We start from the raw sequence: 14,395 nt of genomic DNA on the forward strand, positions 1-14,395 counted from the left end.
GCCATGGCTCTGTGAGGCAGCAGTGCTAACCACTGTGCTACCATGCCACCCTGGCGCTGTGAGGCAGCAGTGCTAACCACTGTGCTACCATGCCGCCCTGGCGCTGTGAGGCAGCAGTGCTAACCACTGTACTACCATGCCGCCCTGGCGCTGTGAGGCAGCAGTGCTAACCACTGTGCTACCATGCCGCCCTGGCTCCGTGAGGCAGCAGTGCTAACCACTGTGCTACCATGCCACCCTGGCGCTGTGAGGCAGCAGTGCTAACCACTGTGCTACCATGCCGCCCTGGCTCCGTGAGGCAGCAGTGCTAACCACTGTGTCGCCATGGCTCTGTGAGGCAGCAGTGCTAACCACTGTGCCTCCGCCATGCCCTCTGCCTCCATGGGTAAATTCACTATTTGTTCCCAATTGCTTAATATCCTTTTATGTTGCGTGAGTCTCGTTTTATCTTCTCAAGCACAGCTTTACCTTTCATATCGTCTATGTTTTCCCCAGGAGCTGAAGTCCAGATTGTAAAGAAAAAGCTCAGGTCTCTGGGATTCAGGTTCACTCAGCTGCAGTGTGAGGTTGAAGCAACGGGAAACTGTCAGGGAGTCTGGGAGGCAACAGACAGATTCCACACTGACCCACAGTTCATGCAAATGTGGCTGGAACCAATGGAGAAGGAGGTCTCCTCATTGTCTTGTCAGTCAACAAGCTGCCAAGGAGTCATTGATCTGAGGGACAAGGACAAGGTAAGAATCCTTCACTCCCTTGATGAAGGTGTGGATTCACTTATCGCAAGAGGTGTTGGGATCGCACTGTGCTTTGTCGACAATATGCTTCCTGGTTGCTTCCAAGTTTGTTTTTCAATCTAAGAAGTGATTTCATTGATCTGTTATCTTATTGATTGAAGTTTAATGAGATGCTTGTGGAGGAACCGTGCTGGGTGATTGGTATTGTGGAGGTACTCAAACAGTTTAATATGGTAACATTTCATCAGGACACAATCTGCAGCCAATGACACAGTCAAAGTCAGACAAAGGGTCATTTCCAAAGACAAGTATGAACCCAGCAGAGCCATCTGTAAAACAAACTCCCTCATCAGTAAACATTCGCACCCTCTGCACCTAGCGGGGGGGGGGGGGGGGGGGGGGGGGGGGGGGGGGGAGCTCATTTCACCAAACATCATCAGCTCTGGGTGCAGTTCCATTGAGAAGTTCGACTCAGTTACTGGATCCTGTCCTTCAAACTCCACCTGGAGGAACAGTCTCCACTCTCGCTGTAAAACTGTGGCATGTTGTATACCCAACAATCACCGGGAATAGGGGCTCTGAGAGGGTCAGGGTGCAGGCACAGATTGTGCAGGGTTGGGTTCAAGGGTCAGGGTGCAGGCACAGATTGGTCAGGGTGCAGGCAGAGATGGTCCAGAGTTGGGTTCAAGGGTTGGGTTCAAGGGTCAGGGTGCAGGCAGAGATGGTCCATGGTTGGGTTCAAGGGTCAGGGTGCAGGCAGAGATGGTCCAGGGTTGGGTTTGAGGGTCAGGGTGCAGGCAGAGATGGTCCAGGGTTAAGGTCACTGGTCAGGGGCAAGCAGGGATGGTCTGGAACTGTGGACAGGGAAAGACAAATGATGGGCTACGGTCAGGGTGGAGATGATGATGATCTGGATCTTGTCCTGATAATTGTTTTTCACTCAGCAACTTTGAACTGGTGTTTGTTTTAGATATTGGCTGTTCAGATAATACAGCACCGTCTGAGAGTGGATGGGCTGATCACCACCTCGTCAAAGGCACTGGAGACATGTTCAGATGCTGAAACGGATGCCAGTCAGGTAAGATTCAAGTCACAATGGAACATCTTCCAATCTTTGCTTGTGCTCTGTATCTTACCCTGTGCTGTACCTGTACTGGGAGTGTTTGATGGGGACAGTGTAGAGGGAGCTTTACTCTGTATCTAACCCCGTGCTGTACCTGTCCTGGGAGAGTTTGATGGGGACAGTGTAGAGGGAGCTTTACTCTGTATCTAACCCCATGCTGTACCTGTCCTGGGAGTGTTTGATGGGGACAGTGTAGAAGGAGCTTTACTCTGTATCTAACCCCATGCTGTACCTGTCCTGGGAGTGTTTGATGGGGACAGTGTAGAGAGTGCTTTACTCTGCATCTAACCCCATGCTGTACCTGTCCTGGGAGTGTTTGATGGGGACAGTGTAGAGGGAGCTTTACTCTGTATCTAACCCCGTGCTGTACCTGTCCTGGGAGTGTTTGATGGAGACAGTGTAGAGGGAGCTTTACTCTGTATCTAACCCCATGCTGTACCTGTCCTGGGAGTGTTTGATGGGGACAGTGTAGAGGGAGCTTTACTCTGTCTCTAACCCCATGCTGTACCTGTCCTGAGAGTGTTTGATGGGGACAGTGTAGAGAGTGCTTTACTCTGTATCTAACCCCATGCTGTACCTGTCCTGGGAGTGTTTGATGGGGACAGTGTAGAGGGAGCTTTACTCTGAATCTAACCCCGTGCTGTACCTGTCCTGGGTGTGTTTGATGGGGATAGTGTAGAGGGAGCTTTACTCTGTATCTAACCCCGTGCTGTACCTGTCCTGGGAGTGTTTGATGGGGACAGTGGAGAGGGAGCTTTACCCTGTATCTAATCCCATGCTGTACCTGTCCTGGGAGTGTTTGATGGGGACAGTGTAGAGGGAGCTTTACTCTGTATCTAACCCCGTGCTGTACCTGTCCTGGGAGTGTTTGATGGGGACAGTGCAGAGGGAGCTTTACTCTGTATCTAACCCCGTACTGTACCTGTCCTGGGAGTGTTTGATGGGGACAGTGTAGAGGGAGCTTTACTCTCTATCTAACCCCGTGCTGCACCTGTCCTGGGAGTGTTTGATGGGGAGAGTGTAGAGGGAGCTTTAGATAGAGAAATACAGCACAGAACAGGCCCTTCGGCCCACGATGTTGCGCCGAACTTTTGTCCTAGGTTAATCATAGAACTTTGGACAATTTTTCATGGCCAATCCATAAATGCTTCACAGCTCCAGGGTCCCAGGTTCGATTCCCAGCTGGGTCACTGTCTGCGTGGAGTCTGCACGTCCTCCCCATGTGTGCGTGGGTTTCCTCCGGGTGCTCCGGTTTCCTCCCACAGTCCAAAGATGTGCGGGTTAGGTGGATTGGCCATGCTAAATTGCCCGTAGTGTCCTAAAAAGTAAGGTTAAGGGGGGGTTGTTGGGTTACGGGTATAGGGTGGATACGTGGGTTTAAGTAGGGTGATCATTGCTCGGCACAACATCGAGGGCCAAAGGGCCTGTTCTGTGCTGTACTGTTCTATGTTCTATGTTCTATCTTTGGACTGCGGGAGGAAACCGGAGTACCCGGAGGAAACCCACGCAGTCACGGGGAGGATGTGCAGACTCCACACAAACAGCGACCCAAGTCGAAATCGAACTTGGGACCCTGGAGCTGTGAAGCAATTGTGCTATCCACAATGCTACCGTGCTGCCCTTAAGAAGTTAACCTGCACTCCATTATTCTACCCTAATCCATGTACCTATCCAATAGCCGCTTGAAGGTCCCTAACCTTTCCGACTCAACTACTTCCACAGGCAGTGCATTCCATACCCCCACTACTCTCTGGGTAAAGAACCTACCTCTGACATCCCCTCTATATCTTCCACCATTTATCTTAAACTTATGTCCCCTTGTAATGGTGTGTTCCACCCGGGGAAAAAGTTTCTGACTGTCTACTCTATCTATTCCCCTAATCATCTTATAAACCTCTATCAAGTCGCCCCTCATCCTTCTCCGTTCTAATGAGAAAAGGCCTAGCACCCTCAACCTTTCCTCGTATGACCTACTCTCCATTCCAGGCAACATCCTGGTAAATCTCCTTTGCACCTTTTCCAAAGCTTCCACATCCTTCCTAAAATGAGGTGACCAGAACTGCACACAGTACTCCAAATGTGGCCTTCCCAAGGTTTTGTACAGCTGCATCATCACCTCACGGCTCTTAAATTCAATCCCTCTGCAAATGAACACTAGCACACCATAGGCCTTCTTCACAGCTCTATCCACTTGAGTGGCAACTTTCAAAGAACTATGAACATAGACCCCAAGATCTCTCTGCTCCTCCACATTGCCAAGAACCCTACCATTAACCCTGTATTCCGCATTCATATTTGTCCTTCCAAAATGGACAACCTCACACTTGTCAGGGTTAAACTCCATCTGCCACTTCTCAGCCCAGCTCTGCATTCTATCTATGTCTCTTTGAAGCCGACAACAGCCCTCCTCACTATCCACAACTCCACCAATCTTCGTATCATCTGCAAATTTACTGACCCACCCTTCAACTCCCTCATCCAAGTCGTTAATGAAAATCACAAGCAGCAGAGGACCCAGAACTGATCCCTGCGGTACGCCACTGGTAACTGGGCTCCAGGCTGAATATTTGCCATCCACCACCACTCTCTTGTTTTTTAAATTCACCTATATGTTTTTAGAATTCCCTTTATACCAACGAACCTTACGGGCCAATATTCTAAAAACCGCGAACAGGGAACTTCCTCCCTGACTCCAGTACAGGCCTCTGAGAGTGCTATTCGGGTCAAACTCTCCTTTCAAGTTATCCCCCGGTATAACTCCTACCTTCACTGAAGAATTTTACTTACTTACCCCTTAATGGCATCGATGTCACGGGTCCTGCGTTCTTAAGGAAGTGAAGTAAGCTAATAACCACTTTTTCAGGTTAAATTATTTTATTATTAACATACTCTTTTTATCTCATTAAATTAAAACATTATTTACTTTTTGATGTTGTCTGGTTGGTTGGTGAGGCCTTCAGACTCTCTCTCTCTCTCTTTCACTTTCAAGCCTCCTGGTCATCTCTCCCGGTGCAGTTTTCTCTTTTCCTCCTCTTCTTTCTTCTGTGGCTGCTTCTCTCCTGCTGCTGCTCCGTCTTCCTTCTGGTCTGGTCTGGTCTGGTCTGGTCTTTTTGGGCCTTCCCTCTGCTGGGCCTCTGCTCTTGCTGTCCTTCTTCCTTCTTCGGGTGCCGCTGGTGTTCTGCTGCTGGTGTCTTTGTTCTGCTTCTTGCCTCGTGGGGAGAAAAAGGGGAGGAGTCTGAAGTCCACGCTGGTTTCTTTGTTTCAGCTGTTCTGATCGGGACCTCTGATAAGGATCGGACTTCGGGTCTTAAAGGGGCAGTCCATCACAATTTTCCAACAACACAAAGAGATTTTTTAAAACTTTTTTCTTTTGCCTTTTTCCTGCTGCAGGTTGTAATAACCATTCTGATAGACTGAAATTGCTGCCCACAGTTTCTGTGCCCTTCAGCTGCCACCAACCTCTTGTGGGATCTTTCCCTGCACTCTCCCCGATCAGATGTTGGCAGACCTCTATGTTTCAAATGACACATTCTGTATTTTCCAGAACACCCCGTCTTGACATTTGAAACATTACTATAATTTGGTTTATTGTCCCCCCATCCAATTGTACTAACCTACATCCCTGATCATTGTCATTTGTATGCCTATCATAGACCAGTGTCAATACGAGTCTTGTTTTCCATTTCTGATTGGAATGTGGTAATTGTGATATCTTTTACCCCCCACTGATCCCCTAGTCTTATTAATTTAAAATGTTCAATTGATCCTGCTTGTATTCCTAACTTCCCCATTAATGTCTAACATTGTCGTGAATCATGTAAGTCTGCCAACCCCTGGTTTACATGAGAGAACATCTTTCTGACAACGTGTATATTTTTCATTTCAGCATTTACAAAACCGCATTGAACCGTCTCTTTTTTTTTCTCTTCCCAAACAAATTCTCCTTATTGTTCTATACATAGTAAAATTTTTATCTTATCTTAACACCTTATACATTACCTAACCAATAGACTGTGTGTTACACTTTACATATTTTCAACTGTTAACAATTTAATATCAATATCGAAACATCGCTTCTTGGCTTTTGGAACAATCATTATTACATACTAACTAACCCTCTATTAAAACATTCACAGTTTAGAAATGCGGATCAAGTTATTTAACGACACACATACCCCCCTTCTCATATATATACAACAGTCCCTATCAATTTACATGAAAATAAAAAAATTTTCTTATCAACGATTATAGCTCTTCAATGCAATATTGTTTTGTTGCATTGGTAACAATTTTCCCGCCGTAGTATCAAGCTACTGAAATTCTTAACCTATTATCATTGATCATATTGGGGTTCCTCGTCAGTCGCTGCTATCTGCTGCCGAGACCTTAATGATTCCACTGCGTAGTACATACCCCATGGAGACCACAGATCATCCATCAACTAATGTCCAGTTAGAGATGTCTGACCGGGGGTTTCACTGTCCAGTTATAATTTGATATTCTAATTTGCATTTAATTCCCTCAAATTTGTAGCCAATTATATCATTAGTTTCCCCCCAATCCTGTCGAACAGATTCTTCTCTGGAGTGTAGTTCTCTTCCTTCTCGCGAACTGGTTTGTTATTGGAGTGTAGTTCTCTTCCTTCTTGCGACCTGGTTTGTTATTAATTTTTTCCACCTGAAAAAGCAAATGAACAGATCAAGGGTGGAGAGGGCCCTATTCTTTAATTCGGATTATCCCAGAAGTGCCCTCTCCAGGACTTCCGGATTCCTTTTGCCATCATTTCTTTTTGAACTGGTTTATATTCCATATCCTTGATGTAGTCAAGCCTCCTTCTGTCATTGCACCCCTGAGTGAGATTCGAAGAATCTCAAACCCCTCTGATGCTCACTGGGTCGTGTGTTTCAAGCGTGACACAATTTCTTTTGCTCCAGACACCATGCTTCTCTAATTCAATTGTATGTGTACCCAGAATCTGAACAATCTTGTCTTTACATTTTACAGTCTCGCGAATGATTTTCCCCGCAGTCTTAGTTGGTAACTTCACCCAAACTTCGTCTCCTACTTGATAATTCCCAGATTCACTTGGGTCTCCTTGTCCCTGGGGGACAGAGGTTCCAAGGTTGCTATTAAGATCAAATACTATTCTTTCAATGTCTTTATCCCAGCCTTTATTATTCTGATTCTTTATGATCCAATCCTTTACTTTTCTTACAGACCTCTCAGCCATTCCATTACTCTCAGGTGCATATTTCACGGCCCAATTGATTGTTATTCCTCTGTCAGCACAAAAGTTAATAACAGTATTGTTTCTAAAGTGTGGCGCGTTGTCCATTCGGATCGATTCTGGTCTACCTCTGGAGGTCATCATTTCTGCCAATACCCTTTTGGTTGTGGCTCCATTTGCTTTGCTGGTTGCTCTAAGGTCAATTTCTCCCGTGCAGCTATCAGCTTTGACTAAAAAATACAAATTACCTTTGCTGCTTCTGGGAAAAAGTGGTCCTGCATAATCTAATGACCATTCCTGCATTGGTTTCTCAGTTTTTATGCTCCCATATGTTTTATTTCCTCTCTGTCCTCCACAGGCCATACATCTCTCACATTTTCTCCTTACTGCAGTTAAATGTTGTCTCCAATAGGCTATTTTAAGTCCCAACTTCTTCAACTCCCTTGCGACTACAACATGACCCCCATGTCCTGTGGCTTCATGTACTTGCTTAATTATCATTTGATGGTCGGCTGCTGAGTTCCCAAGAGTCCCCAAGATTATTGTCCTAAGTCTGGCTAATTCATCCACTTCCTGATTCCCCTTACACAGTTCCCCAATTCCTTTTGTGTGTGCTTTTTGATGAATTGTCTGGATCTCCATATCGGCTAAAATTTTATCTATCTCTTCCCACTGTTCTTTCTGTTCCAGTAGTTTATTTCTACCGTTCGTCCAACCGTTTAGTTTCCAAAACTCCAAATCTTTCTCCAATCCTTGCTGCACGAAAAAGCTATCGGTTACAACGGTAACTTCCTGCAGCTTTCGCTGGTGACACTCCTTTAGCCCTTGCAATACTCCCTCTACCTCAGCTGTCTGAGCTGATCCAATGATTACTCCCTGTTCCTCCACTACTATGTTTCCTGAATTTTTTAAAATGAATGCCCATCTGGCTTGTTCTTCGTCCTTCTTGACTTTACTACCATCAGTATATAATACCCAAGCATTCACCAACTCCGTTTTACTAACTGGCTCATCAAGTTTCTGTCCCTTTTGAATGTTATGAACAAACATTAAGTCAGGGTTTAGAAGAATGGTTTCCCATCTTTCCCATCGAGCTGTATTCGCGCCTTGCTGGCAAATCTGTCTCTTGGTTAGCTCCTTTAACTCCAGAAACTCAGTTGTGACATAAATTTTCTTACCACCCGACAAGTTTTCTATCTCTGCTATTCTCTTTGTTATAGCTGCTAGACATTTCTCGATGTTTGAAAACTTTTGTTCAGCTCTCGACCAGTTTCCTGTCAGATGTTTGATAGGTGTCTGATTGCTAAGATTAGCAAGTACCATACCATATCCATTTTTATATATGTCTAATTTAATGCTTAAATCATCCTCTTCTTGTCTCCCAACTAATGACCCCGATATCGCAATTGCTGCCTTTAACTGATCTAACCCTCTCTGGGCCTCGCTGGTCCAAATAAAATCCCCTTTCAAGGTTTGATAAATGGCTTTAGCATAGAGACTGAAGTCCTTCACTACTGGCCTTAGATATCCCAACATTCCCATTATTTTTTGAACCCCTTTTTTTGAAACAGGCGCAGTAATTTCAGCTATCTTCTTCCTCATTTCAATACTGGCCTCTCTACCTTCCTTCGATACTGAATAACCCAAATAGTTGACTTCGCTTCTCCCAATTTGACATTTCTTTAGCCCTATTTTAAAGCCTGCTTCACCAAGTGTCTTAATGATCCTGGCCACTCTTTCCACATGTATGTCCTGATCGTCATCTCCAATTAATATATCATCGATATATACTAAGGCCAAATCATCTTGAATCAGCTCCCTGATTATTGCCTGAAAGTGATTTGGAGAATTAACATATCCCTGTGGAAGTCTACAATATACATAATGCTTAGTTCCAAAGGTGAATGCTGTTTTCTCCCTGCTGTCTGGGTCTAATGGAACACTCCAGAATCCATTCGCCAAATCTATACTAGTTAAGTAAGTTTTTCCCGCGACTTGCTCTAAGGTAGCTTGTGGATTTATTAAATATCTCTTGTCCTTCTTTGTGACTTTATTTAAAGCTTTGTAATTTGTTACCATTCTAAATGTACCATCTGGTTTTCTTACTACCTGAAGTGGACTATTTGTTGAGGCATATGTGACCCCTTGAATAATCCCCTGCTGCTCCAATTCCTTGATTATTATCTCCAGCTCGCTCTTAGCTCCTCTAGGCAAAGGATACTGTTTTTGAGGTCTGTGTTGTCCCCCGTGAATTGTGTGTTGAAATTGCTGGCTAAGCAAACCTGTGTCATTCTTACCTATCGCTAGGTTTGCTCCCATCAGTACTTCTTCCATCTTCTTCCAAGCTTCGTCATTTAAAATACTTTTCTCTTTCTGTTTCCTTATTTCCTCCATGTTATCAATTGGTTTTAATATCCTTATTTTTCCAGTATCTATTTTTATTAAATCTTTCCCTGCCATCAGATTATCAGTTCCTGATATTGCCAGTAATTCTCCCAATCTAACTTCTGGTCTAATATCCTTATTCCCTAATGCTCCTTCTACTATGTATTTCTTTCCTGTCGGATTTCCAGCTTCTTCCCTTATCATTGATATCTCAGCCCCTGTGTCCACTATACATCTTTCCCCCTTGTATACTACTACTAATTCTCCTTTGTCTGTTTCTGTTGTTAGATTTTGTATAGCCTGTTTAAGGGGAGAAGCCGAATCCTGTCCATATATACCGGGGCCTCCTCTGCCTCCTCCTCGGAATCCCCCTCGCGGGCGTCCCGGATACCCTTCTGGTGGTTGATATCTACCTTGCTCAATCCTCCCCTGACCAGCTGCTCTTCTTCTCCTATCCTCAATGAATCTGTCTCTTTCCTCCCGACTGAGGGCTAGGAATTGTCCCCTTGGTAAATAATCTAGATTTTGTGGTGGAGGTGGCCCTTGTGACCGCAAATTATACCCATGTTGTGGCATTGCTGGTTGTGCTGGATTTTGTTCCGATTTGTCAGGTATCTGTCGGTTTGGTGGTCTAATCTGAGCATTTTGTGTTGAAACATTATTTTGGGCAGCTGCTCTTTTTTGTTCCCCTTTTGTGTGTTTATCCTTAAATGCTTTGCCTGCCAAATCAAATTTAACCAGTTCTCTTCCTATTTCTCTTCTAGAGGTCGTTAACAGTATTATTGAGAGGCTTTTTCCTCCTGGAATCTTGGGTCCTAATTCCCTCAGGAATCTGACTACATCGACCCCCTCTTCCTTATTAACCTCATATATTCGGTCGATATATGGTGTGAGGTGTTCCCCTGCATATGCTGCCTCTGTCATCTCTTTCATTAAATTAGCTCTCTCATTTCCCAAATCTAACTCATTTATTAAATCTGCGACTTCGCCTGTAACTATTTCTCCCACTGTATGTAAATCAATCAATTTGGTGGATTCTCCTGATGCCCCCATTTTCTTCGCTAACTGTTTTAACCTCTGTGAATACTCAATTCTACTCTCCCCATGTTTCTTTGGGCCTGCTGTCTTCATTACGGCTGCTACTATTTTATACGGTACCATGCCTCCCTGTCCTTCCTCTGGACCTGGTGTAAATGACTGAACTATTTTCTCACTTCTGGGGCATGGTGTTCTCAAAGGGGCACCTCTATCTGGGTCCCTATATTCGGAGAAATGTATCCGTCGTCGTACCGGTTCTTCCTCAAAATAGGGGGTACCATGTTGTGCAAACTCTTCCACCGATTCTATATATTCTTCAAACCTTGCACTTGGTACCTGGCTATCTCGTGGAGCATAACTTGCCCTATCCATTGGAGTAGGAGCAGTTTTTTGGGGTCTTGGACGATTCTGTATCCTTTCCTGTGGTCTTAGTGCTGCTATTATCTGGCCTTGTGTTTCTGTGCTGTTCCTTACCCTACTCATGGCTCTTCCGAAACTGTCATACCCTTTGCTCATTTGCCAAATTTTAGCTTTGGGGGTAACGTTTGGTAATTCTAGTAATTTCGTAGAATCAATTTGTTGACTTCCGCCTAATATTTCTCCTATTTTAAGTCCCCTAGCTGTAACCTCTCTTTCCCATCCTTCCTGATCTCTATGGTGTACCATTTCTGCTTCTGGATTATACATATAATACGGTACATCCTTATTTACTGGTTGATAAGTGGAAGGTTGTTGGTGTTTCCAGTGATCGCTATAATCCCCTATTTCTAATGGTTTAGAATTTTTTCTATTCCCTATTCCTCTCTTTGGTTTGACTATTTCCTCATTCTCGGATGAGGATGATAATTCTTCCTGTCCCATCACAGGAGGCGCCATAATCCCAACTATGCCTTGTTCCTCTTCACTTTCTTGTGGTTCAACGAAATGATCGATAAACGCTTCTTTCTTATGTGTGGCAGATTGCTGAGGCCAATTTTCTTCCTGAAACAGACTTGGATCTGGGTATGGAAAATTGTATCCCGTTGGGAAATTTTCACAGGAGTCCGAATTCTCTCGGCTATCTGATTCTAGGCCTGATTCCTCGTCACTTTCCATTTCTAATGGTTCATTTTTCTGCAGTTGTTTTATATATTTGCCTACCACTTCAGAGTTAATTTTGTGTTTACTATGGATCTGTATTATTTCTGTCCTGTTTACTCCGTCAATGATTTTAATCAGTTTGGAACACACTTTGCCCACTTGAGCAGCTGCATGCTTCTGTCTGTGTCCAAATACGATTAGTGATTCAGCTCGCTTTTCAAATGCAAACTGACAAAGTGCTTTAAGGACCCTGACTGAATCTGTATATTGCAGGGCTTTTGGCACTCTAACAAAGAGGGAGATATCTCCGTCTGGATACATATCTCCTGTCCAGGATTTCTTTTGCTCTTTTAATTTCTTCCATTCCCTTTTCATTTCTACATTTCTCTTGACCGTATCCCAGGGCATGAGAATTACCCTAATTGCCATTTTCGGATTTTTAGTTCTGTTCCTGGTTGTCCCTTTCAGGTGCACTCTGAAATTAAGGATAAGTACCCTTTCTGGGCCCTATCCAAGGCTGACCAAGGCACTATCTTCCTGCTCTAGTTAAGGGTCGATTGATTATTGGTTTCTGAATATAAGCGTCCCTATTTTCCAGAAAATGTCCGCACAATCCGCCTTACTCTGAGGATGATTTATTCTTTAGCCCCTTTTACCAGTGATGGATGCAAGATTTTAGTGCTATCACCAAAATGTCTTGCAGACTTTTTCTCAGGGTCAGTATCTTCTAGTCTACTGATTTTCACCCCCAACCTGAGCTTCAGTCCCCTCGATCCACAGAATATCCTTACAAAAGCCAATCACACCTGACTTTCCAAACTAAACTCGGCAGGTAAAGTTTGACTCACACATAGACTAGAAACTTCTAATATTCTAGCCTTTTTGCCGGTTAGAAACTTCTAATATTCCACCCGTTTCTTGGGAACTAGAAACTTCTAATATTCTAGCCCCTACTCTGCTTAACTAGAAACTTCTAATATTCTAGCCTCGCTTTACCTAGAAACTTCTAATATTCTAGGCTTTTCTTGGGAACTAGAAACTTCTAATATTCTAGCCCCTACTCTGCTTAACTAGAAACTTCTAATATTCTAGCCTCGCTTTACCTAGAAACTTCTAATATTCTAGGCCTTTCTTGGGAACTAGAAACTTCTAATATTCTAGCCCCTACTCTGCTTAACTAGAAACTTCTAATATTCTAGCCTCGCTTTACCTAGAAACTTCTAATATTCTAGGCCCCACGTTGGGCGCCATGTTTTTTAAATTCACCTATATGTTTTTAGAATTCCCTTTATACCAACGAACCTTACGGGCCAATATTCTAAAAACCGCGAACAGGGAACTTCCTCCCTGACTCCAGTACAGGCCTCTGAGAGTGCTATTCGGGTCAAACTCTCCTTTCAAGTTATCCCCCGGTATAACTCCTACCTTCACTGAAGAATTTTACTTACTTACCCCTTAATGGCATCGATGTCACGGGTCCTGCGTTCTTAAGGAAGTGAAGTAAGCTAATAACCACTTTTTCAGGTTAAATTATTTTATTATTAACATACTCTTTTTATCTCATTAAATTAAAACATTATTTACTTTTTGATGTTGTCTGGTTGGTTGGTGAGGCCTTCAGACTCTCTCTCTCTCTCTTTCACTTTCAAGCCTCCTGGTCATCTCTCCCGGTGCAGTTTTCTCTTTTCCTCCTCTTCTTTCTTCTGTGGCTGCTTCTCTCCTGCTGCTGCTCCGTCTTCCTTCTGGTCTGGTCTGGTCTGGTCTGGTCTTTTTGGGCCTTCCCTCTGCTGGGCCTCTGCTCTTGCTGTCCTTCTTCCTTCTTCGGGTGCCGCTGGTGTTCTGCTGCTGGTGTCTTTGTTCTGCTTCTTGCCTCGTGGGGAGAAAAAGGGGAGGAGTCTGAAGTCCACGCTGGTTTCTTTGTTTCAGCTGTTCTGATCGGGACCTCTGATAAGGATCGGACTTCGGGTCTTAAAGGGGCAGTCCATCACAATTTTCCAACAACACAAAGAGATTTTTTAAAACTTTTTTCTTTTGCCTTTTTCCTGCTGCAGGTTGTAATAACCATTCTGATAGACTGAAATTGCTGCCCACAGTTTCTGTGCCCTTCAGCTGCCACCAACCTCTTGTGGGATCTTTCCCTGCACTCTCCCCGATCAGATGTTGGCAGACCTCTATGTTTCAAATGACACATTCTGTATTTTCCAGAACACTCTGTCTTCTATCGGTTAGCCAGTTTGTTATCCAACTGGCCAAATTTCCCACTATCCCATTCCTCCTTACTTTCTGCATAAGCCTACCATGGGGAACCTTACCAATGCCTTATTAAAATCCATGTACACTACATCCACTGCTTTACCTTCATCCACATGCTTGGTCACCTCCTCAAAGAAATCAATAAGACTTGTAAGGCAAGACCTACCCCTCACAAGTCCGTGCTGACTATCCCTAATCAAGCAATGCCTTTCCAGATGCTCAGAAATCCTATCCCTCAGTACCCTTTCCATTACTTTGCCTACCACCGAAGTAAGACTAACTGGCCTGTAATTCCCAGGGTTATCCCTATTCCCTTTTTTGAACAGGGGCACGACATTCGCCACTCTCCAATCCTCTGGTACCACCCCTGTTGACAGTGAGGACGAAAAGATCATTGCCAACGGCTCTGCAATTTCATTTCTTGCTTCCCATAGAATCCTTGGATATATCCTGTCAGGCCCGGGGGACTTGTCTATCCTCAAGTTTTTCAAAACACGCAACACATCTTCCTTCCTGACAAGTATCTCCTCAAGCTTATCAGTCTGTTTCACACTG

General features: G+C 44.3%; 1 protein-coding gene across 3 annotated transcripts in view; it reads left to right on the forward strand.

Moving 5' to 3' along the window:
* The window catches only part of LOC119966679 (microtubule-actin cross-linking factor 1-like), a 254,814-nt gene that overhangs the window by 110,423 nt on the left and 129,996 nt on the right, over positions 1–14,395 (forward strand). For all 3 annotated transcript variants that reach the window (XM_038798745.1, XM_038798747.1, XM_038798746.1), the window contains 2 exons: positions 496–734; positions 1,705–1,812. In XM_038798745.1, the coding sequence (XP_038654673.1) occupies positions 496–734; positions 1,705–1,812 (347 nt within the window). The remainder of the gene's footprint in view (positions 1–495; positions 735–1,704; positions 1,813–14,395) is intronic.

Source organism: Scyliorhinus canicula, chromosome 5 (genome assembly GCF_902713615.1).
Source record: "Scyliorhinus canicula chromosome 5, sScyCan1.1, whole genome shotgun sequence".
NCBI lineage: Eukaryota > Metazoa > Chordata > Chondrichthyes > Carcharhiniformes > Scyliorhinidae > Scyliorhinus > Scyliorhinus canicula.